General features: G+C 40.5%; 1 protein-coding gene across 1 annotated transcript in view; it reads right to left on the bottom strand.

Moving 5' to 3' along the window:
- Positions 1 to 25,463, bottom strand: part of SLC26A5 (solute carrier family 26 member 5) — a 55,022-nt gene that overhangs the window by 20,301 nt on the left and 9,258 nt on the right. Inside the window, exons 2-7 of the mRNA XM_055301285.1 lie at positions 13,270 to 13,474; positions 11,266 to 11,405; positions 5,604 to 5,714; positions 4,306 to 4,472; positions 3,629 to 3,793; positions 68 to 220 (exon numbers count right to left, since the gene is read on the bottom strand). Of these exons, the coding sequence (XP_055157260.1) occupies positions 68 to 220; positions 3,629 to 3,793; positions 4,306 to 4,472; positions 5,604 to 5,714; positions 11,266 to 11,405; positions 13,270 to 13,421 (888 nt within the window). The 5' untranslated portion in view covers positions 13,422 to 13,474. The remainder of the gene's footprint in view (positions 1 to 67; positions 221 to 3,628; positions 3,794 to 4,305; positions 4,473 to 5,603; positions 5,715 to 11,265; positions 11,406 to 13,269; positions 13,475 to 25,463) is intronic.

Here is a 25,463-nt window from a genome sequence, read left to right as displayed (position 1 = left end):
TCCTATTCCTCTTCTGTCCAGATCCCTCTCCAGAATAGCTACGTGTGTGTGGCCAAAGTTGACTTACCGCAAAGAATTCTAAAGGAATGGGTGCCGGCAATTTCTCTTTAAATCTCTCATTAAACTCCTTGCCACCCAACAGCAAACCAAAAACCATCAGCCCGACGCCTAGAGAACACACGTTGAGGTTTTTAACATTCTGCAACACAGCAACTGTACTCTGTAACACAGTGAACGCTGGATGTTTACATCAAGCAACAGCCCCTGAACAGAGACACTAGTGCACTAATTCACACCAGCCATCCCATCACCATGCAATTCTAGTTAAAAGAAAGCTCTCAGACTGAGAGTTCTCTCTCCTACCAGTAGGAGGCATTTTTACCCAGTCATATAACTTTATAGTTTCTTTTTCTTTTTCTTTTTGAGAGACAGCACAGGTGAGCAGGGGAGAGGGAGGGAGAGAATCCCAAGCAGTCTCCACACTGGGCTCAATCTCACATAGGGCTCTATCTCATGACCCTGAGACCATGATAGGGCCAAAATCAAGTTGGATGCTTAATTTACTGAGCCACGCAGATGCCCCCATAGTTACAGTTCTTAACCAATTTTATACAATAGCGTTCTTTGATTTGGTAATGGCTCAATGTAGTATCAAATTCAGAAAAGTACCCCTTAAATTAAGTCCTGAGCATTAGAAAAAAATAGAGGTGTTATCAGCAAAATAATGCAAAGATAAATGCACAGAAAAGTTTTTAAGAAGATTTTATTTATTTTTTTGAGAGAGCGCCAGAGCCCAAGCTGGGTGAGGGGCAGAGGGAGACTCCCTGCTGAACAGGGAGCCCAATGTGGGGCTCTGGGGCTCAATCTCAGGATGCTGGGATCATGACCTGAGCTAAAGACAGAGACCCAAGCAACTGAGCCACCCACGTGCCCCCACAGAAAAGTTTTTGGGAGGTCAAAGGGGGAGAAAGAAGTCATGGGTAGCAGATGAGAGGGATCAGGTGCATTTCAAAGGCGAGAGAGTGCTGAAGTTTGGAAGAAGCCCAGGAGAGTTAGAAAGGAAAGTCTCCTATTTGTATCCTAGGGTTGCAGCCTCAGCACCCCAAATATGGTCAGTACTCATCCTGGACCCCGGAAGAGTGGGTCATGCTGAGCCCAGGCTACACACCATGCCTGCCAATGTCTAGAGTGCACTCAGGTGCTGATCTGCTTCCTCTGTGGCAAGGCACTGAGAGAACTCTCAGAGTAGGAAGCATGGCCTCAGCAACTATGAGAAATGAAGGATTTATTTATTTAAGGGATGTTCCCACAGTTTGATACCATTCTAATCAATCGAGGACTCAATTTAAAATGTCACTTCCAGGGGAATCCCTGGATGGCTCAGTGGTTTAGCGCCTGCCTTTGGCCCAGGACGCGAACCTGGAGTCCCGGGATCAAGTCCCAAGTCAGGCTCTTGGCATGGAGCCTGCTTCTTCCTCCTCCTGTGTCTCTGCCTCTCTCTCTATCATTAAAATAAAATAAAATAAAATAAAATAAAATAAAATAAAATATAAAATAAAATAAAATAAAATAAAATAAAATAAAATAAAATAAAATAAAATAAAAAAAATAAAAAAAATAAAAAAAAAAAAAAAAAAAAAAATAAAATAAAAAAATAAAATAAAATAAAATAAAATAAAATAAAATAAAATAAAATAAAATAAAATAAAATAAAATAAAATAAAAAATAAAATAAAATAAAATAAAATAAAATAAAATAAAATAAAATATCACTTCCTGGGGATCCCTGGGTGGCTCAGTGGTTGAGTGCCTGCCTTTGGCCCAAGGTGTGATCCTGGAGACCCGGGGTTGAGTCCCACGTCGGGCTCCCTGCATGGAGCCTGCTTCTCCTGCTACCTGTGTCTCTGCCTCTCTCTCTCTCTCATGAATAAATAAAATCTTTAAAAATAAAATAAAATAAAATGTCACTTCCTTAGAGTGATTTTCTTAGACCTCGAATCAAAAGGTGTTCCCATTCAACTTTTGGAGCAGTGTGTACCTTTCCTCCATAGCATGTAACACGGTTTGTAATTCATTACCTATTTTTGCAATTCGTAGTTTACCATCTGTCTTCCCATTGGACTGTGGGCTCCAAGAGGCAAGGGCCGTATCTGCCCACTCACTGCTGTGTCTGGCATTGTGAATGGCACCTAAACACCTGCAAAGGCCATTGGTCCTTCTGTCCAAGATTAGCTTTAGCAGCATTTGACCGTCATTTGGTTTTAATTATTTCATAATTTCCTCTTTATCCAGGGACTAACCAGAAGAAGGTTTATTGTTTTCCAAATGTATGGGGGTTTTAAAGGTATATTTAGTTATCAGTTGCTGCACTGTGTGAGAAAATACTGAATTTTTAGAACTTGTGATCAGTTTCAACATGACCAGTTCTTCCCATTGTTCCCTCTGTGCCTGCAAATAATTTATATTTTCTTGGAGCTAGAGTCAAAGGTCTACATATATTTTATTATATTCAGTGGGTAATTGTGTGAGTTAAATCTTTTATAGATTTACTTAAATTTTTTTTTGCCTGTTTGAGTAAGCAGTTTCTGAGAGAGATGTGTTCTTCCACGATGCCTTTAAATTATGTTAGTTCCCAAAGTGAACACAATTTGGTTTTACTTTTATTTTATTATTTTTTTTAACTATTTATCTATTTATTTATTCATTTATTTATTTATTTATGAATGATAGAGAGAGAGAGAGAGGCAGAGACACAGGAGGAGGGAGAAGCAGGCTCCATGCCGAGAGCCCGATGCGGGACTCGATCCTGGGACTCCAGGATCGCGCCCTGGCCGAAGGCAGGTGCTAAACCGCTGAGCCACCCAGGGATCCCCCACAATTTTTTTAAAGTATTTTTTTTTTTATTTTTATTTATTTATGATAGTTACACACACACACACACACACAGAGAGAGAGAGAGAGAGAGAGACAGAGAGAGGCAGAGACACAGGCAGAGGGAGAAGCAGGCTCCATGCACCGGGAGCCCGATGTGGGATTCGATCCTGGGTCTCCAGGATTGCGCCCTGGGCCAAAGGCAGGCGCCAAACCACTGCGCCACCCAGGGATCCCCCCCACAATTTGATTTTAAGAAAAAGTGGTCTCTTCTGCTGATTAGGGTGAAGGTGCAGTCACCAAAATAAAGGCCTAATAAAAAAATTCCTTGTGAGGCATCACATGTTAATAAAATGGGACTGTAAAGTTTAATTCCCCTTGTAGGGTTCTCAGAAAAGTCTTAGAATAATGAGATCTTCTCCATTTTATTTTATTTTTTAAAAAGATTTTTATATATTTGAGAGAGAACAGACTAGAAAGAAAGAGTGAGAGCACAAGCTGGGGGGAGGGTGCACAGGGAGAGGGAGAAGCAGTCTCCTCACTGGGCAGGGAGCCTGACATGGGGCTTGATCCCAGGACCCCAAGATCATGACCTGAGCCGAAGGCATATTTCATTGACTGAGCCACTCAGGTGCCCCTTTTTCCATTTATTTTAATTCTTGGAAAAGTGAGCCTTGGTGAGAGAGATATAGAAGAGAAGAGGAGAAAATAAAGGAGGAAAAACAAGTACCCATAAGTCAGCAAATAGCTTACTTACATACACCACTGAAAAGATCCCACTGTACCGCTTTGTTTTCACTCCAAACAAGTATTTTAACATGGAGGTAAAGACATGCACAGCTGCTGCAGTGGTAAACCCACGGACCAGGGGCTCTGTGAGATATATGGCCACAAATCCAAACCTACAGACACCTAGGCAAAACTATTTTTTTTAATGACAAAGAAACAAATAAGTCACTTGATAGATCAGGAAGTAAAAACCAACAGAAAACAAAACAAAAGTTCCTTCTGGACTACTTTCTAACACTACACTCCTGCATCTGCAGTGGTCAGAACAGTGGAAGGTTTGGAGAGGCTTGGAGCCCCATGGAGCACTGGGCACACTCACCCTTTCCCTGTCCTTCAGAACTGGGGGCACATTTAGTCAATGTCACTTCCTGCTCCTTCCAAGCAGACAAGAGATGTCTTCTTTCCATTACTAATTGTTCCTGCTTTAAACTTTCCTTGCTTTTGGAATCTCTGAAGTACCCAACTGAAGCTTGCTCGTTCCTAATAAATACCAACTTAGGTAAGGCATGCAGTGGGACTGGTGATCCTGAGTGCTCTGAATTTTGCTAGCTGGACCCTACCCACCACGCAGACCAGCCACGAAGACTCAATAGATATTTATGAAGTGAACAAATAAGAGCCAATTTTTCCATCTATGAATATTACCTGGATGATTCCTGAAAGTAAGGTCACAGACATGGCGACTTTCACTCTCAAGGCATCTCTTGCTTCTGTGCCATTGGTCGCATTTACTCCTCCTGGAATGACTATATCATCAGGGACTAATCGAACAGCCACACCGCCAATCATCAGGCTAATCACAGCAAATGGACCTGAAATAGTGAGGCATTATATTAAGGAAACCATTTTCAGCGCATCTCATGTGGTTGCTGGGTCTCAAGGAGACATGGGTGAGGTCAATTAAAAAGCATCACTGATGTGAAATTGCACTGCCCTCCTCTTCAGACTTCCTCCCCTGGGTTATGAGTAAGCTGTGTATGTATAGATCATATTTTCAAAAAATAAACACGATGATATCTTCCCTCCGATGGACTCTTCTGGAACCTGGACATCTGCCCATTAGGAGGTAGTCAAATTCCTCTCTCCTTGAATCTGGGTGCACTTGCGACATGTTAATCACCACAAGAATGCAGGAAAAGTGATACTGTGTGGCTTTGAAGGCTAGGTAACAGAAGGTGATGCTGCTTCCAACTGACAGCTATACTACTTGTTTATGCTGGGGCCCTGAGTGTGAGCAAGCTCAGTTAGGATCATGGGGAGAGAAGGATAGAGGGTGGGGAGGGTGGGAAGAGTGAGTAGCTGCTCCAGCTCCTCCTCTGATTCTCAGCTGCTGACAGACTCTTGAGCCAGACCTGCTCAAGAGGAGTGCTTCCTAAATCCTGACCCATAGCAACTGTGCAAGATAATCGAGTAAGTATTTTAATCTGCTATATTTGGGGTATTTGTTACCCAGCACCAGATATCGGAAACATCATGTGTGGACTTGCTGGTGGCAGTCTCATGCAGCACCAACACTGTTATGAAGTCCATGTAAATCTTATGCTATAAACTGGGAAAAATCATGTATAATTCAGAGCCTAAAAGAGGATGAAAAGCAATACATGCATAAGTAATCAGGAACATGCAATAACGCCAATAAAATAAAATAAGAAAAACCAGGTATAAGCAAATTGTATTATGAACGAAGGTACTTACTTCCCAGATTTCAACAATTGCTCTTTTTACACAAGAAAATGGTCTTTTTTTTTCTTGTCATGCCAAGATTATAAGAAAGTTATCAGTTCTAGAAATCTGGGGGGGGGGTGTATTTATATAAAGCACCTACTGGGTATGCGGTAACAAACATTACCATTTAACGGATGTTCTGATAACAAACATGCTCTTTCTTTGGCACACTGCAAATCTTGGAAATCCAAACTAAAATATCAACTCTAAGCTTTTACCTATGGATATGTGTCTGGAAGTTCCAAGAAAACAATACATGATAACAGGGTAAAATGAAGAGTACAGGCCAAACACGGGAGGCACAGCAGCCAGCATTGCAAAGGCTAACCCTGTGGGATTGAAACCAAACAGAAACGGAGAGATCATTAGAAAGCAGAGGGTCATGTGTATTTGTCGCCTGGCTCTCTATGATGAAGAGGCGAAAGCCACATTAATTTCAGCAGCTGTGTCTTCACCTGCCCACCCCCATACATCCCAATCCTACACCTAGCCTGAGACCATTTTCCTGGTGATCTCCTCTTTGCCAAGGGGCCGGTTTTTCTGTTTTATTCTTTCCCAACCTAAGTAAGGGTGGAAAGTCTTACTTGATTGGTGGAGCTATGATCTGCATTGATGGCCAAATGCTGGCTGTTTCTCTAATGGGGTGTTTTTGTGGATTTTTTGCAGATCCCTTTTCAATAAGGAACTCCCAGGTGCCAGTTCTTACACCTCTTCCAGGTCCTCTCTGCTGGCATATGCTCCTCTGTAGGCAGTCTTCTTGGGCAGGTACCTTTCAAATGAGCCAAGCCTTGTTACCTTCCAGAGCACCTACTTATCCAGTGGGAAAGCTTGGCAACTTTATGCCAAGACACTTCAGAAGTGCAAGCCATGACCACTGGAGGGCTCTCCATTCCGCTTACATGGGTGGTTTACACCTTTTTTTTAACCTGTAGATTTTTTTCTTGCAAGAATTAGGCAACAATCCCCCAAAACTACAGGGGACACATGTCCAGCGCTCTGAGTGGTTCTCTTGCAGTCCCTCGTACCTAGATTTTACATGGGGGAGAAATATATAGTACTTTTACCTAGAAAGCACTAGAAAATTCTAGAAATTCTAGAAAATTCTCATTCCAAATCTATTATCATATACCTGGTCCCCAAATATATCCTGTTGAAGTGATGCACTAAAGAGTCTGGTGTCATTCACTCATAGTTTTTGCATCAGTGGTCTGGTATCTTTTTCAGGATATGGAGACAATAAACACCCTTGTTCTCAGCTTAGGGGGCTTAGGCAAATATCTGGGACAACCAGAAAATTCACTTAGTACACTGTCTTGTTGTGAAGAGAAAAAAAATTTTTAGCAAAGAGGAATAGGGGAAGCATCCCTAACCCACATATAATATTATTATCATTTTAATGTCGTCCTTTTTAAAAACAAATTCTACTTTTAATTAAAAAAATAAAATTTGAAAATTTTATTTCAAAGATATGCATGCTCATAGTTTAAAAAGCCAGTACTAAAAGGCTCTAAAGAAAAGCCTCATCTCCAGGTTCTGCTCTCCAGAGGCACTCATTTCCAATTTGTTTAGCTTTTTTTCTACCATTTATCTCATTTCTCTGAATCAGTCGTTCTCAACTGAGAGGATTTTGCGCCCCAGGGGACATCTGACAAGGTCAGGAGACATATTTTATTATTGTCACTGAGAGGGTGGGGCTGCTCCTGGCATGGTGTGGGTGGAGAAACTTTGTTCTAAATAATGTTACTACTGTTATCCTTAGTTTTTTAGTTTCAGATGTTAACTACTATTTTTTTCAGCTTCCACTTAGTTATATCCTAATTACATGACTTTTTTCCCCCCTAAGAAGCTTTGAAATCTTCTATTTATCCCTGATATTCTGAGTTTATTATGCTCTGCCTCGTTTGTTTGTTGTTTATTTATTCCCTCCCTCATTCTGCTGGGTACTTGGTGGTTTCTTGCAGTCTGAAAACTCATGTATTTCAATTCTGAAAATGTTCCTTGATAGTCTCTTCCCCTCTGTTTATCCTCTTCTTTCTGGAATTGCCAGTGGATGACAGAACACCAGGATTGATCCTCTGGTATTTTTATCTTGTATTTCTTATTGTGCTTGTATTCATCTTTTTCTTTGACTTCCAGATTTCCTCTATCTTCAAACCCTTTGAATATTTTATTCCACTTATCATATCTTTTTAAAAAGATATTATTTATTTATTCATGAGAGACACACAGAGAGAGGCAGAAACACAGGCAGAGGGAGAAGCAGGTTCCCTCTGGGGAGCCTGACACGGGACTCGATCCCAGGACCCCAGGATCACGACCTGAGCCGAAGGCAGACACTCAACCACTGAGCCACTCAAGTGCCCCTTCCAGCTATCATATTTTTAATTTCTATGAGCACTCTCTTGTTCTCTGAAGGTTCTTTTTAAAAGTCACATCCTAGGGTGCCTGGGCGGCTCAGCTGGTTAAGTATCCAACTCTTCAGCTCAGGTCATGGTCTCAGGGTCCTGAGATGAAGCCATGTGCAGGCTCTGTGCTTAGCATGGAATCTGCTTGATATTCTCTCTCTCCTCTGCATCTGCCCCTTCCCCTGATCATGCTCTCTCTCAAAATAAATAAAATTAAAAAAATCACATTGTGTTATGTCATGGATTCAATATGTTTTCAGATCTTGCTGAGGATATTACAGAGCAAATGTTTTATTTTGCCCTCTCCACTAGTTATGTGCCCAATGAGCTTTCTGTTTGTTTTCTTCTTTGAAGCTTTGTGCGCATTGGCTCCCTTTGTCTACTGATCAGCTTTACTGTATGGCAACTGGGGGCACCAGCCAGCATCTTGGCCAGAGAACCTCCAGTTGGCACTATAGCTTTTTCTTTCTGGGGGTGGTTCATTGTTTGCCTTGGGCTGTAGGTTCTGACAGGCTCTTTGGAGCTGCAAAGGACAAGGAAGAGCCTTTGTCAGCCCATAGGTCAATGTGTAGACTTCATTCTTTCAACATCTTTCAGTGTTTTCACCCTCCTATTCACTGCACAGTACCGGGGTGGGGACCTGGGTGTCCATGTGCTCACAACTTAGGATAAAGACTTCAAACAATCCTCTTGCTTCTAGCCATCTGCCTGACTCTCACCTTTGACAATCATTGGAGCTGCCAATTTCCCAATGTTCTCCAAGGCAGACCCCAGGATCTTTCTCAGCTCTGATTAATTCAGCTTCCTCAGCTCTGATAATTCAGTTCTCACTTGTCTATAACTTGCCATTTTTTTTTTTTCTGCTCCATGGTGTCAGCTTTCCCTTTGTGGGAAAAGTGGTGGCCCATTCCCTTTGTCCTTGCTAGTTTACACCATTTCCCTGTCCTTTACCATCATTTTACATGAATTAGAAGGATCTTAAATGAATTAGAGAAGCACGTATTGTTTCAATTTGATTCAATTAATGAATCAATTCAACACTTAACAAAGTCTTTTTACTGACAATTAACCAACCACGAGAAATTAACTTACTATATCTTGTATCTCTGTGTTTGCTACATTTTGTTCTTCCTATTTACCTATCTTCACTGACTAGTGATGGGCAGAAAAACACCTTTTCCATACAAATTTGATTGTGGGATGATTTACAACTCTTAGTGTTCAACCTACTGGGTCATTCCTTCTTCCTTTCTGTAATACCAAAGGCTCATGGTTCTCCTTCCCCTTTCCAGATGCTTTGTTCTTTTTCAGTTTCTTCTGCTGATTCTTCCTTTTTTGTTTGGCCTTTAATGTTGGATAAAGTTTGATCCTGCCTCTCTTGTCTTTCACTCCACTTTCTCTTCTTGGGTGACCTTGTCTATTGCTATGGTTTAAATGTCCTGTGTATGTCAAAGATCCCCAAACTGACATCTATAATCCACAGCTCTCTTTTTAGCTCATCTTTTTTTCATATTTTAAATATAAGCATATAAACGTTTGTCTATCTCACAAGCGTTTCAAATTTAACGTGTTCAAACTTACCCTTCAAATCCATTCCTCCTGCAGTCTTTACTATAACTGCAATTGGCACCTCCAACCCTCAGATGTTAGATCCAGAAACCTGAGAGTCACTCTTGACCATCCTTCTTCTTCTATGTACCCACATGCAACTCATCAACCCAGACACCTTAAAGTAATTCTTGACATGCTTTGCTTCCCCATTCTCCTACCAATCAATCCAACAGCTAGTCTGGCTGGCTTTACCATAAAATATAGCATGTATCTTGAAAATTCTTTTCATTTTATAGCCACCACCCTAGTTCAAGATGGAAGACAGCTAACAGGTCAAAAACAAATTTGTGGAATGCCATTTTAGTGAAAACTCAAATAGGCACAATCCTGAAGATTTCTCTTAAGTATTAATTGACATGGGTTCACTGCAGTCACTTCCTGTAGCTTTATCTGTCCCACGTTACTGAATGTTAGTTTCACTTGTTTCCCATTTCAGATACTGAGCCTTTGTGCGCTCTGCTCCCGCCCCTATCTCTGCCTTTGATCTTGTCCCCTTCTCTGCCCTTGGGGTGTTGGTACCAAATGCATGGAAAAACCATCCTAAACCTGCTGTAAGGATTTCGTTAAAAAGATTTGGTAAATCAGTCACTTGGAAAATTAAAAATGCAGCTAACTGGGGGAAGGGGAAGGGTTTTTGTATGTTTGTGTTTTTTTGTGTGTGTGTGTGTTTTTTTTAATAAGTTGATCATTTGGTAATTAATTTTGGGGAAACTGGAGAAGGGAATAGATTCTTGGCCAACTGACCTAGAGGCTATTCAAGCCATTTTCACCTTTTGCCTACACTAAGTCACTGTAACCCCTAATTGGTCTCCTCATTTTCATTCTGGTGCCTCTCCCACCGACCAAAGCCATTCCTTCCCTGCGAACAGCAGACCTCTTAGAAAGAGACCCCAAGTGAAAGCATGGTGATAGCTTTCAGTGCACTCACTCAGAGTGGAATCCAAGAAGGGCTAACAAGGCTCTGCAGACCTGCCACTGCCTCCACATCTCTCTTCTTCACACCCTACACTCCTAGCAAACTGCTTTTCTGTTAGTTCTTCAAACTGAGTCTTCACTCAGTTCTTTTCCTGTTATGTGTCTTCACACATGCTTCCTTACGCCACAAATGCACTTCCTCTCATTCTTTACCTGCCTCCTGCTCACCCTTCAGGGCTCAGCTCAAATCTCTCTTAAAGGGTGCCTGGGTGGCTCAGTGGTTGAGCGTCTGCGTTTGGCTTGGGTCATGGTCCTGGGGTCCCGGGATCGAGTCCCACACTGGGCTCCCTACAAGGAGCCTTCTTCACCCTCTGCCTATGTCTCTGCCTCTGTCTCTCATGAATAAATACGTTTTTAAAAATCTAAAAAAAAATCTCTCTTAAAGAAGTTTCTGTGACTTACCTAGTTAAGTTCCCCTGTTATTATCTTCTGGTACCCTGTATATTCCTTCATTGTGTTAACATCATTTGTAATCAAACATTGTAATTAAACATTTATATGTGCTTTTATTTACTTCCTGCCTTTCTGCCTAATTGGACATTAGAATGTGGACTTACAAGCCAAGAACCTTAACAATGACAACTCCATCAGCACATTCATTGGGTGACTGATGAACTTAGCAAGAAGTAAGGCCATGTCCAGCCAGTTCCTATAAATATACTGATCTGCAAAACTAGTATCACCATATGCTATTACCACTGTCTTTGGCCATTTATGGGTTAAATGTTTATGAAGAATTCCTTTAGACAGGTAAAGGTTACTAGAATGATACAGTTAAAAACCATGAATTCCCAATCATGATGAAATTAAACAGAAGACAAGGTCAACAATTGTTGGAAGAGATGGTGGCAAGGGAAGCAACAAAAAAGAAATAAACATAGCTACTAACCTTGAGGAAGCTGAAGTACCCCTGTGCTTATGCCTGAGACCAAGTCACCCAACACATACTCTTTGAACTTGTATGCTGGCAACCACTTAGTTATGGGCAGGAACATATAAATGATATTTCGTATCTTCTTAGGAGTACACCTGGGAGGGCAAAAACAAAAAACCAAAAAACGAGATAAAATGAGGAACATTTCTGTGAAATTCACACCAAGGTATTGTCCCTTTCTTATATTCTGGAGGAATAAGGAAAAATTTACATTTAATGTAAAGAATGACCTTTCCACTCTGCAGAGATCAGAAACCAAATGAGCTTCATGCAACTTTTTTATTTTTTAAATAGGAACATCTGAATTGGCTCTATAATAATGCTCTACAACTTACCATGAAAAATAAGAAAAATTTAGTTTCAAAACAATTGAGATACTCTGGAAACTATGATTTTAATAGATGAAATCCTAAATGTACCTTCTGTGTTGGTGTAAAAACAAAGTAAGGGGAAAAAAAGTAGGGGAATTATTTACTGATTGAGTAAATTTTTGAATGTGGAACCACTGATCAGCAGGCCCATTTAGTTTCCCTCCCCTGTCCTTACACAATGAAGGAAATTTACTCAAGTACTATGAACTTCATGAATATATTTTCAATGCTTTAGGGTCTTTGATCAGATAAACTCAAAGAAACACCATTTGTCACTGGAGTGTGTATTAACAGATTCTATGTCTGGCTGTCTTGATTAAGTGGAACATCATGCTGATAAAATCAAGGCCTTGTATTTAATCCCTATATAGTTCAATTGATTTTGAAACATAGACTATGTTCTGGGGCATGGCCAGTCCTTTTGCCAGTCTATGCCAATAACCAAAGACATCACCAAATAAAAGCATGGACAAACAAATTCCATCACCACTATGACAGTCCCAAGTCCTCCTGGTGACAAGGAAGCAATTTATTCCATTCAAAAGACAGTGCATTCTTGCAGCATGCATGGTACTTTATATAATGTCTTCAGTGGCCAAAAGTATCTGATCATCAGGTGAAGGAAGATATTAGAAGCAAATTTGGGGCATCTGTGGCAAGAGCCATGAATGTGAGTGAAACTAGATTAGATGCCAGTCATCTTGTTTAATAGCTACATTTATGTTTAATAATAATAGCTACATTTATGTAGTGCTTGCCATGTGCCTTGTACTTTGCAAATATGCACATGGAAGCACTATATAAGTGCTAGTAACTCTATGAGTATTATTATTATTATTATAGTAACCTCTAATAACTATGAGCTTAAGTATTATTATTATCCCCATTTTACAGAGCTGGAAACTCAAGCACACAGCGGGTACATGGTTGGGTCTAGAATTAAAACTCAGACAGTCTGACTCCAGTGATTACATTTTAAAACTCTCCTGATGATCATACCTAGAGCTGAGGGTCCCTGTGAAGTTTACATGAACATAGAGCACAGATCTGTGGTCCCAAGGGCCCAGAACGCAGCAATCAAACCTAAACCTGGGAGCGATCAGGAGACACATGTCTCAAGCACACATGTACTAGCATTCCCAGGTCTGCAACACAGCTGTGTAAGCGTCTCCAAAGTGAAGAGTCCTAGGACACTGAGTGTCCTTGACAGCCGGGGTTGGCACTTAGATTCAGGATGTTGCCAAGTAGAAGTCAGGGTGGACAAAATGACAGAGTGGTTGGAACATTCCTGAGAGACAAGGGGAAGAGGTGGAATCTTGAAGGTGGTGAAGTACGGGAAAGCAGGGTGTTTCGAGGAGCTGTTAAACAGATGCAAGTGTAATCAGAATTTAATATATAACATAATTATATGTTGAAGCTGGGGTTCAATCAAATACTTATCTCTGAGCGAACCATGTGGACAGTTCTGCAAATCCTAAGTGCTCACCATTTTTTTTTCTCGCCACACCAGATTTTCTTGATACATTTGACCTTGCTTCTGTCATAACTGGATGCCAGGATAAAGGAAATAGGTTAAAACACAACCTACATGAATGCCTGTTTCAGCTTATCCCCGATGGAATCCGAAATCTTGTCTTTCTTGTGCAGTCTTTCCTGGAGGACCGGGTGACTAAAGATAGGTCTTTCCACATAGTACCTCTGGCTTGCTGTGAGGATTTCATTTTCTTCAGCATGATCCATAGTCCTCTGAGATTATGCATCAACAGCAGGAGACAAGCATTGCCTGAGCGTCACTAAGGGAGAAAATAAAGAGCCTATTTCAGATGCCAAAATCCGACCAATGACTGTCCTAAGCATTTCTTCCTTGTGGGATTGTGAGTTCTTCAGAGGACTTCTTCATCTTTGGACCTCAGAGCACCTACCACAGGGCTCAGTACCTAGCAGCCACTAATAAACCAAATGAAGTAAAAAATCAATTAAGAAAAAATCCCACACGTGACGTATTTCCTCCCAGGGCAATACATGGTAATGTGCATACTTTCAATAAGAGCTTGTATTAAATTCAGTGACTAAATACTGCAGTCAGCTGGTTCTAGGTTCCTATGGGAGAAATAGTGACTCAGGCTGACTCTGACCACTTACATGTCAAGGAAACAGGATAAGGGGCAAGATCAGTCCTTAAATTGATCCCAAGTTTCTTTCTTTTTTTTTTTTAGACATTTTATTTATTTATTCATGAGAAACCCAGAGAGAGAGTCAGAGACATAGGCATAGGGAGAAGCAGGCTCCATGCAGGGAGCCCAATGTGGGACTTGATCCCAGGACGCCAGGATCACACCCTGGGCCTAAGGCAGATGCTCAACCACTGAGCCACCCAGGCATTCCTGATCCCAAGTGTCTTGAAGGTATATCACCCTCCTCTTCAATTCTGTACTCACATTTGATTACTCCTTAAATTTTCCCATGGTTCAGAATTGAGGTTTATACATCTCCATGAGGGAAATTCCTGGTGACTAGTGAGAAGTTACAAGTTGAAAATATCAGTGCAATATTATGATATTGTTTTAAAGGTGATGATATTGTCATGTTTGAGACAATTAGGATGATTTATACATAAATATACATGTGTTATATATATTTAGCATACAGTGCATATATATATATGCTATAAAATGAATGCTATTAATATGAGTAAAATAAATGATTAAGGAATAAAACCCCAATATATTTGTGCAAATGAAAATGTGTGCAAGGATGTTAACTACAGCTTTATTATATTGAAAAATTGGGGGGAAAAACCCTCAAATGTCCTACCTGTACAAAATAAAAAATAAATCTTGGTATAGTGATATGTTGCATGCTATAAAGTAGTTCTAAAAACTGAACTAAATCTATTTGTGTCATCAATAAATCTCAAAAACTTAATTTTCAATAAAAATGCAAGGCACAGATAGATACTTCAAGGATGCAGTAATCTAAACAAAGTTTAAAAATGTATAAAGCAATATTATATGTTGTTTATGGACACATATATGTAATAAATGTATAAAACCATGAATGATAATGAGAAACACTAGGATCAGGGTGGTGGTTCCTTCAGAGAGAAGGGGAATCAGACTCAGGGGAGACAGAGTTTTAACTTACTGTATCTACAATGCTTTAGTTTATAAAAACAATTGGTGCAAACAGAGCAAAATGTTCAGATTTGATTAAGCCTTGCAGTCAGTAAATGGGTGTCACATGATTCTTAGTATTTGTCTGTATATTTGAACTATAAACCTTATAATAAAAATTGAATGCACAACAACTAAAGCCAGTGTTCCCAAATGAAGGAAGTTGACAGCAGAGGTGATAGGGTTAGCATGAGTTAATGGTTAGTGTCTATGCGGTGACCATAGGAGTGTGGGGGATTACTGATGTGGCTTAACACCATTCCTGCCTGATGAAAAGTCAACTTTTCACCAACCTGAAATTACATTCACACTGAACTCAGGTTTGTGTGATCAACCACAAAACATCACACACAGAAAAATGCCTATGTCCAAGGAGGTTAAAAATTCCAGAGTCTAGAATAAAAAGGAAGTCTAACAGCGAATGCAGGCAAGTACCGAATAAGGATGGAGAACGAGGATTTTGCAGCAGATCTGACAAATATCATGTGTCTTTTGTTTTAGGCTAGCAAGGCTGGTTGGCCATCTCTCAGCTAACTTTTTATGGCCACTCTAGGAATGCATCATAATAGCCAAAGAACAACAGTGCTGATGTATGTGAGTGGAGTCTGACACGGGGCAACGCAACCACTCTGCTTTCCACCTGCCCCAACTCCTCCAGAACCTTAGATGAAAAAGCATTGTAGAGCCATCTGTAATTCAGGCAACATATACCATGCTGGTTTACGCCACTGTGCCCACACATACAGTTCCATCCACTCTGAAAAGAAATGCGATTTCCCCCCTCACTCTCCTTCCATTGTCCCTACACCCTAATCATTGTATCTTTCAAAAGCCTGGTTTTGTCTTGTTTCTCTTTAGTCTTCCCTTACCACTAATCCCCTGTGGACTGGGTCTATACTTATTAATATAATTTTCCAGTTTTCTTCCACTGATTATAATTAACGGTCTCTCTAGATTGTAATGCCTGAGGCCATATCATTCCCTGAGTTCCAAGGGCCTAGCTCAGTCCCAGTCTCTTAGCAGGTGCTGAGTATTTGACGAATGCACGGTATCTTTGGATTGGTGCTCATGACTGTTGATTATGTAGGTCATGCTTCCTCTCTGTTATAGAAGATTAAACCTGCTTTAAAATGTATTATTATTAATTTTTCTATACACCTCCATGGTCATCTTCTGTTCCATTTGAGATATAGCTTCCTTCATAAAGCCACTCCAAGAGAAAAAGACAAGGTCGATCTGAGGGAGGTCTAAAAATTAGAGTCAGACTTTTTTTCCCCCTGTTGCAAAGACCCTGTTTTACCATTGATTTTACTGTTCCTCAACATAAATTCACCCAGATGTCAATGGGATGGGTTGTGAGAAACATTGTCTAAGGATGTTGTAAAATCTATACTCAGTGGAACCAAACCTGGCCCCTTGCCACAGTGGTCTGGGGAAGATTTAAAGTACTGATGCCAGGGCTTCACTTTGAACCTCCTGAAATAGGATTTCCAGGGTTAGAACCTGGACAGTGGATATTCACTCTGCGTGGGAACAGGCATGCATTGCTGTATATACCCATGTGTGACAGACTTCTCCAAAGATTTCAGAGCAGCAGAATAGGTTTGCACTGAAACATAGTAGAGGAAATAAAATATTTATTTATTTATTTTATTTTTTAAGATTTATTTATTTATGAGAGAGAGAGAGAGAGAGAGAGAGAGAGAGAGAGAGAGAGAGAGAGGCAGAGACACAGGAGGAGGGAGAAGCAGGCTCCATGCTCGGGAGCCTGACTTGGGACTCGATCCCAGGACTCCAGGATCACGCCCTGGGCCAAAGGCAGGCGCCAAACTGCTGAGCCACCCAGGGATCCCCAATATTTCTTATTTTATTTATTTGAGAGAGAGAGCAGGATCAGGGGAGGAGCAGAGGAGAGAGAGAGAGAAGCAGACTCCCTACAGAGCATGAAGCTGAACATGGGGCTTGATCCCAGGACTCTGACACCATGACCTGAGCCAAAGTCAGATGCTTAACCTACTGAGCCACCAGGTGTCCTGAAAATATAATATTTCTGAAGTATTAGACATTCTTATCCTTATTCTCAAAAGTCCTTTGGCTATTCTTGACAGGATTCCTCATTTACATCCATTATTCTGAAGGTCATTTGCCAATACCTCATTTCTCCTCCTCTTTTTTTTTTTAAATTTATGATAGTCAGAGAGAGAGAGAGAGAGAGAGAGAGAGAGAGAGAGAGAGAGAGGCGCAGAGACACAGGCAGAGGGAGAAGCAGGCTCCATGCACCGGGAGCCTGACGTGGGACTCGATCCCGGGTCTCCAGGATCGTGCCCTGGGCCAAAGGCAGGCGCCAAACTGCTGCGCCACCCAGGGATCCCTCTCCTCCTCTTTGAACCTCAAAATTCCTTCTAATTTATTAAGCAGGGCAATCACATGTGTTTTATTTTTATTTTTTTAATTTTTAAAAAAGATTTTATTTATTTATTCATGAGACACACACACAGAGAGGCAGAGACACAAGCAGAGGGAGAAGCAGGCCCCACAGGGAGCCTGATGCGGGACTCGATCCCAGGACCCCAGGATCACGCCCTGAGCTGAAGGCAGACGCTCTACCGCTGAGCCACCTAGGCGTCCCTCCATGTGTGTTTTAAAAGTTACCTAGGAGATGCTGGCTCTTGTGTATAAGCAGGACCTGCCCTCGGGAGGACAAGGACAGCACATCCCCATCCACTGTGGGAAGACAGAGCATCTGGATACAAATGTGCTTAGGCTGCTAGATCTGGTGCTAGAAAGGTGCGTTGTTTCTCTTCTATGAACTGTATTGAAAGTGAGAAGGACGGCAGCTGAGTGGCTCAGTCGGTTGAGTGTCAAACACTTGATTTTAGCTCAGGTCATGGTCTCAGGGGTGCTTAGTGGAGAGTCTGCTTGAGATTGTCTCCCTCTCCCTCAGCCCTCCCCACTGCTCTCAGAAATAAATAAATCTTAAAAAAAAATAAGAAAGAAGGAAAGAGAGGCTGTTGGAGGTCTGAGGAAAGAGAAATTAGACCAGAGATGGACAAGGTATTGCTAGGTAGGAATGGGTCTACTTCTTCTAACTAGAAGAAGTTAGAAGAAACTAATAAATACACAAATGTGTTTTCTTCCACTAAAAAAATAATAAAAATAAAAAAAATATTTTTAAAAGATTTTGTTTATTTATTCATGAGAGACATAGAGAGAGAGAGAGAGAAGAGAGAGAGAGAGAGAGAGAGAGAGAGAGAGAGAGAGAGATAGGCAGAGGGAGAAACAGGCTCCATGCAGGGAGCCCGACACAGGGACTCAATCTCAGGATCCCGGGATCACAACCTGAGCCAAAGGAAATGCTCAACTGCTGAGCCACCCAGGCGCCCCCCCCCCCAAAAAAATAATTTTAAAAAAGTTCCCCAGGAGATTCAGATGATCAGCTAAATAAGTATTTGACATATTAAAAAAACACTGGCTTTTTAACTCTGCCTAAACTCAATCTCCTCAGGTGCTTTTAAAAACAAGAAATCCAGGTGACTGGGTGATGGGCACCGAGGGGAACACTTGACAGGATGAGCACTGGGTATTATACTATATGTTGGCAAATTGAACTCCAATAAAAAAATATACAAAAAAAAAACCAAAACAAGAAATCCTAGACCCTATACCAGACCAATTAGGGCACAACCTCCAGGAGGGGAGCTCAGGCATTTTCTTTAAAAAGCATCCTAAGAGGATTTTAATGAGTAAAGAACCACTGATTTAAAACCTAAGAGAGACAGAGGAATACATATTAAAAAGATATAAGAAAACCACAAGTAACTTGTAACGATTTTGAAGATGAATTTGAAATATAAGGACAGGGGATCCCTGGGTGGCGCAGCGGTTTGGCGCCTGCCTTTGGCCCAGGGAGCGATCCTGGAGACCCGGGATCGAATCCCACATCGGGCTCCCGGTGCGTGGAGTCTGTTTCTCCCTCTGCCTGTGTCTCTGCCTCTCTCTCTCTGTGACTATCATAAAAAAAAAAGAAAAGAAATATAAGGACACCATTTAGCAGTAAAAATATTTCTTTGAATTTGCCATTTTCATTTAGGGAAGAGGTTCTCAGCCCCGGCTGCTCACTGGAATCACCCGGGCAGCTACTGATGTCTGACTCTATTGCCAGGGATTCTGATTTAATTGGTCTGGGAGGCAGGCAGGGGCTGAGAATTTAAAAAGCTGTCCAGGGGATGATAACTCACAGCTAAAGTTCAAAATCACTGACTTAGTGACTTAGGGAATGGCAATATAAACACCCTCCACATCCAAACAAAAAAGGAAAAACTGGATAGGATGTAAATAAATTGTGTGCAATGCATTATATCGCCATCTTTGATTCTGTGTGTCTTTGAAATATTTAATAAAAAATTACAAAAAATATGTAGCTAAAGTTTTTCAAGCAAAGTTTTCTTTCTATTCTTATATTCTCAAAACAAGAGGGGGCTGTGTGTAGGTGGGCAGTGCAACACCCGCTAAAGTTTATGCAAATATAGTCGCAGTCGTTACAAACATTTCATCTTGGGTTGAAATTAGGAGTAAGTCTCAAAGTTAGATCTCAAAACATTAGATGGATTTAGGAAAGCATTAGGGTATGTACATTCTGTAGGGTTGCCAAATAAAACATAGGATGTCGAATTAATTTTCAATGCTAGACAAGCACCAAATAATTTTTTAGGGTAGGTATGTTCCAAATATTGCATACAGCATACTTATATTAAAATCCTTTGGGACGCCTGGGTGGCTCAGCGGTTGAGCATCTGCCTTCGGCTCAGGGCGTGATCCCAGAGTACTGGGATTGAGTTCCACATCGGGCTCCCTACTCTTCCCTCTGTCTCTCTCTGTGTCTCTCATGAATAAATAAAATCTTCAAAAAACTTTTTATCCTTTATCTCAACTTAAAAAGAAAAGGCTTTATTTGTGTGTGAGAGAGAGACAGCGATACTGACAGGAAGAGCAGGGAGGAGAGGGCAAAGTAGGCTCCCCACTGAGCAGGGAGCCGGACTCAGAGCTTGATCCTAGGACCCTGGATCAGGACCAGAGCTGAAGACAGATACTTAACTAAGTGAGCCACCCAAGGTGCCTCTCCGTATCTCAACTGTAACTGGTATCTTATATCTTTGCTAAATGCGGCAACCATAACACTTTATAGGTTAGGAAGAGACAGAGAAAAGAGGGGATTCTCAAATATTTTTGAGGTGTTAGGACCCTGGCTATAGTCTATGTCTCCTTGAGACATCTGTTTGGCAGTGTCTTCTTACCTGGGAAAGGAAAGGAATGCTGGAAAGGGTAAGAATAGGACAGAAAAGAGGGTGTTATAAAGGCAGGCTGTCCTTTGGGGGAACTCTTAATGCTCATCAATAATGGTTAAATAATTAAAGCCATGAAGGCTATCAATAACCACCTTATCAGAAGAAGAATGGCAAAGAAACCAAGGGACCAACACGAGCAGATCAAATGACCAGGCTCTTATCTGACAGATACTGAGGTTCCAGTGTGCTGATTGAAATATAAATCACCAATTGTAAAACTACACAAACTCTCACATGAGAAAAGTCACTTTCAAGTTGGTCTAAAGGGACAAATCTTCTGACAGGTCTTCCAACAAAAATACTAGTGACAGAAAAAAGAGATGACCTACAGGTTCAAATCCTGTTTTCCATAGCTATGACAGAAGGAATTTAAAAACTATTTAGAACATCTTTCATCATAGATTTCTAGATCTGAAAGTAATCTTGAAGATGATCCAATTCAACCCCCTCCCTTTACAAGTGAGAAGATCCATCTACTCTCATGTGGGGGCTAAGTGACTTCTCCAAAAATATTCACAAAAAAACAAACCTTATTTCTTATTCAAAGTAATCATCAAGTTGAACAGGCACAAATGTTTATAAAAAAAAAACTACAACAAAATGGTGGGAGTTTTTAACTTCAAACTCAAAGCAAGAATTAGTTGCTTGCCGATAATGGAGATTCACCATGGTTTTGTGGGAGATGCTCCAAAGTGGAGGTCATGGTCAAGGTCCATCCAGGCCTACTTCTGCATTTCAAGTGTCTGAGCCATTCAATACTATTATGGCAGGGCCAACTAGACCAGGGCTTTCCATACTTGAAAGCATGTCTGAATCACTTAGGGAGCTTGAAACGACAGATTTCCAGGTCCTTTAGAGATTGTGATTTAGTAATTCTGGAATCTGCATTGTTTAAAACTCATGGAGGGAGACTGATGAACAACCTGTTGGGAAACTTGACTGTGAGCAGAAACCCAATGCTGTGGATTTCTGTTCAGAGATGGTTATTTAGAACTCCAAAATGCTTGTTGAATGAATATAGGAAAACAACTTTCCTCTTTTGAGTCTTAGTGTTGTATTCATCTCTAAATGATATTTCTAGTGAGAACATTCTGAGAACTGTGTTTGGCAAGTTTGTTCAAAATGCCAATTAAATCTGTGGATTTAGCCAGAATGGATTCAGTTGTCTGAAACTAAGACACCCCACCCCATCATCATATACACATCAGTTCAATAAATCCTTTTAAGTTGGAAAGTAAACATTCTTCACTGTGGACTGGAGGTATCCGAAGAGACACACTCAGGGCATCCATCCATCTATTCAAAGTAATCAACTTACCTATCTATAGCTCTAATTATAATTATATAATTAATTAATTAGTCTTAATGCCTGTGTTGACCTTTTCATTCCAAGCATGCAAGCACTTGCCCAAACTTACTATAATCTTTCAAATAATTTCTCTATGGGCAATTTCTCTATGAACAACTAACAAAAATAAATGTTATTTAATGGGGCACCTGGATGGTTCAGTCAGGCATCTAGGTTACGATCTCAGGGTCCTGGGATCAAGCTCTGCATCGGGGTCCCTGCTTAGTGGGGAGCCTGCTTCTCCCTCTCCCCCGCCCCTCCTTTCTCTCTTTCTCCCTCTCCTCCTCCCTCTGTGGATCTCTCCCTCAAATAAATAAAGTGCAAAAAAATGTTATTTATTATGAAAATTTTCTACACTTCCCAGGGCATAAACTTTACTATAATGGACATAGCATATAGAAAAGGCTCATGACTTAGAATACAGAAAAAAAAATGTTTACTTATGACTTTATCAGCCTTTTCCTGAAAGCAATTTGAAAAAAAAAAAAACTGCTTCCTTTTCTCTATTCTTTTGGGACTCTTCATATATTATCTGCTTTTTCATATTAACATCATTGCTTAACTGCGGTGGCCAATATGTACAAAGAGCCAAAGGCCCTAAAATCTATGCGAGCTGCTCCTGAATGTGGGCAAGTAGGCTCTGTGAGGCCAGGCCCACTGTCTCTGTGACACAGCACACACTCCAGCATGCAGCAGGCTCCCAGACATTTGGTATTTGCATGGTAGGGGCTAACGGTGCCAGAGTACCTAGCTTGGGTTCTACCCAACATTTCCTTCTTCTATTTATCATCCTTTTCTTAAATTCCTCTGCTTTGGGACACCTGGGTAGCTCAACAGTTGAGTGTCAGCCTTTGGCTTGTTTGTGATCCCAGAGTCTGTGGATCAAGTTCCACATCAGGCTCCCTGCTTCTTCCTCTGCCTGTGTCTCTGCCTCTCTGTGTGTCTCATGAATAAATAAATAAAATCTAAAAAAAGAAAAAAAAAGATTTCTATCCAGAGATGCAGCATCATAATGTAGGCGTTGGGTTCAGAAGGACTATGTTTAGATGATGGAACTGGAGCTTAATAGCTATATGTTTTTTGCGAAGTACGTAAGTTTTCTGTCCCTTCATTTGCTCACCTGTAAATGGCAGTTGGGCACATAGGCTGTGGAGTCACACAGACCACGGTTCTGATTCTGCCATTAGGAAAGGACATCTGGCACATTATTTGACTTCTCTAAGTAGAGTGACTGTAAGCCCTGGCCTATGCTTGCTGTCGCAAAGTAATTATTACTTTCCAAAGTGTCCTAGATGGGAAAATAAATTCTGTTTCCTTTAGATTCTTCAGCTGTAACACTAAAAAAAAAAAAAATTTCAATATAGATCCATGAGGAATTAGAGAATGTTTCTAAAGTACTTATCAAGGGGCCTGTCACATAGTAGATGCTCAATAAGTGACTATTATTATTACTACTGTAGGCAGGGTACCTAATTTCCTTCAATCTCAGGTTGCTTATACATAAATGGGAATAATGATTTTCTTCTGTTTTTATTTAATTATCTTTCTGAATTACTACTTTATTCACATAGCTCAAAAATTCACATATAAAAAGAATTAAAGTGCAATCTCACTTCCATATCACAATAAGAGTACTCATTTTTTACAGATTTATTTATTCACTTGAGAGAGGGGGGAGAGTGCAAGAGTGCATGTGGTGGAGGGGAAAAGGGAGAGAGAATCTCAAGCAGATTCCTCGCTAAGCATGGAGCTGGATCTCATGACCCTGAAATCATGACCCAAACTGAAACCAAGAGTCAATACCCAACCGACTGAACTACCCAGGCACCTCCCTCATTGTTCTGTTTTTTAAACAGCTGCAAAGCATGCCATTATGTGGATGCTCATAATTTGTCTAGCTAGTCCCAACAGTGCTGCACTGGGGATTAACATAAGAATTATAAAGCACTTAGAATAAAGGGACTCAAGAGACACCTATGATTACCTTTTAAATCAATCTCACCTTTATTTCCTTTCACCTGCTCCATTTCTCAATGCCTTGGGTCTCTATTCATTCATTCAATATGATTCTCCACCTCCAGTTTGGCTGTCACATCCAAGTTTGTGTAGAGATCAATAAGCCATAGTTTACATGCCCTCAGGAACCTTGTCATCTAATGTTTTTGCAGCATTCTACATCCTTTTAAGGATTCTTTTTGAAGATTTTATTTATTCATGTGTGATAGAGAATGAGAGAGAGAGAGAGAGAGAGAGAGAGAGAGAGAGAGAGGCAGAGGGAGAAGCAGGCTCCATGCAGGGAGCCTGATGTGAGACTCGATCCCAGGACCCCGGGATCAGACCCTGAGCTGAAGGCAGACGCTCAACCGCTGAGCCACCCAGGCGTCCCCTTTTAAGGATATTTTTTTCTCTTAAGGATTTTTTTTTCTTTTAAGGATTTCTTACAGGTGGGTAGAAGCATATGAAATGATAGAGCATATAGGGGAATAAAGAAAGTTCTGGGGATGGGAGTAAGAGATTGTCAGCAAGGAAATATCATTTAGGAAATGAGACTGAGGGCATTTGATATATAAATTATGGGTTTTTTTCCTCATTATAAAATAAATGAGCACTGCAGAAATTTGGAAATTTTCCATTTTTTCTCATGCATAAAAAATACATATTGAATCCGAATACATATATTTGTACATATATATTTACATGGCTGGATATTATCTTAATAGTTTTGCAGTAAAAAAATTTTTTTAAAGATTTTCTTTATTTACTTGAGGAAGAGGGAGAGGGGGTCAATCTGAAATAGATTCCATGCTAAGCATGGAGCCAGACACAGGGCTCTATATCATGATCCTGATACCATGACCTGAGTTGAAATCAAGAGTCAACGTCCAACTGACTGAACCACCCAGGTGCCCCTGCATTAAAATTTTTTCACTTAATGTGATATCATAAACATTTTTCCATGTTAATAAGCAGCTTCAGAAGCATAATTTTTAATGGTTGTGTAATATTTTCTAAAATACACATCTATGCCTTAGTTAACCACCGTCCTTATTATTGGACACTTTGGCTACTTTAAGTAAGCTCTACACCCAACGTGGGGCTTGAAACCACAACCCTGAGATCAAGAATCACATGATCTACACACTGAGACAGTCAGGCAACCCCCAATTTTTCGTATTACAAGTAGAATTCTGGCTATGGTCTGTGTGAGTTCACATGCGATAGTAAAAAAAAAAAAAAAAAAAAAACAACAACAAAAAAAGTTCACCTGTAAACAATGTTAATACTCATTTCAAGTATTGGGTAATTACAAAGTGAGTACATAAAAACTTACAAGTGGACTTAATATGAATGGTAGACATTTATGTGAGCTGCTTCTTTATGCACAATAGTTAAACATAATTATAGCAGCTAACATTTACCGAGACTGTGATTACAGAATCACAGCATCCATGAGAGGAAAGAATTATCCACATTTTTCAGATGATATATTTGTGGCTCTGGTGGAACAGGGATGGGATTCAGGTGTTTTGATTTCAGAAACCCTATATGTATGTAAGGCTGCCTCATTAACCGTGTGTCAGACTGGTCATGCCAGAATGTTTAACTAATTTTATCTAAATTATGCTAATTAGAGGCATGTATTCTCACTTGTGATTTGAGGTAATGAGGTATGGTGGTTTTAAGCACATTACAAGTGAGAGCAGAGGTCAAGGAAGGCTTCAGAGAGGATACTGGATTTGAATTTTGGGTAGAAGGCAGAAGACAGGGCACGTGATTCTGCATAGAGAAGTGAGAGGTAAAAATTAATACAAAATGTTCATAGAATACCAAAAGCACTGTAGAGAAATTGTGTTTTAAGTGGTTACAGAAAATGAAACTGGAGAGGTTGATCAGAGCCAGGTGTTATAGGACGGTA

Source organism: Nyctereutes procyonoides, unplaced genomic scaffold (assembly GCF_905146905.1).
Source record: "Nyctereutes procyonoides isolate TBG_1078 unplaced genomic scaffold, NYPRO_anot_genome, whole genome shotgun sequence".
NCBI classification, from domain to species: Eukaryota; Metazoa; Chordata; class Mammalia; order Carnivora; family Canidae; genus Nyctereutes; species Nyctereutes procyonoides.
This window is presented reverse-complemented; position numbering and strand designations above follow the sequence as displayed.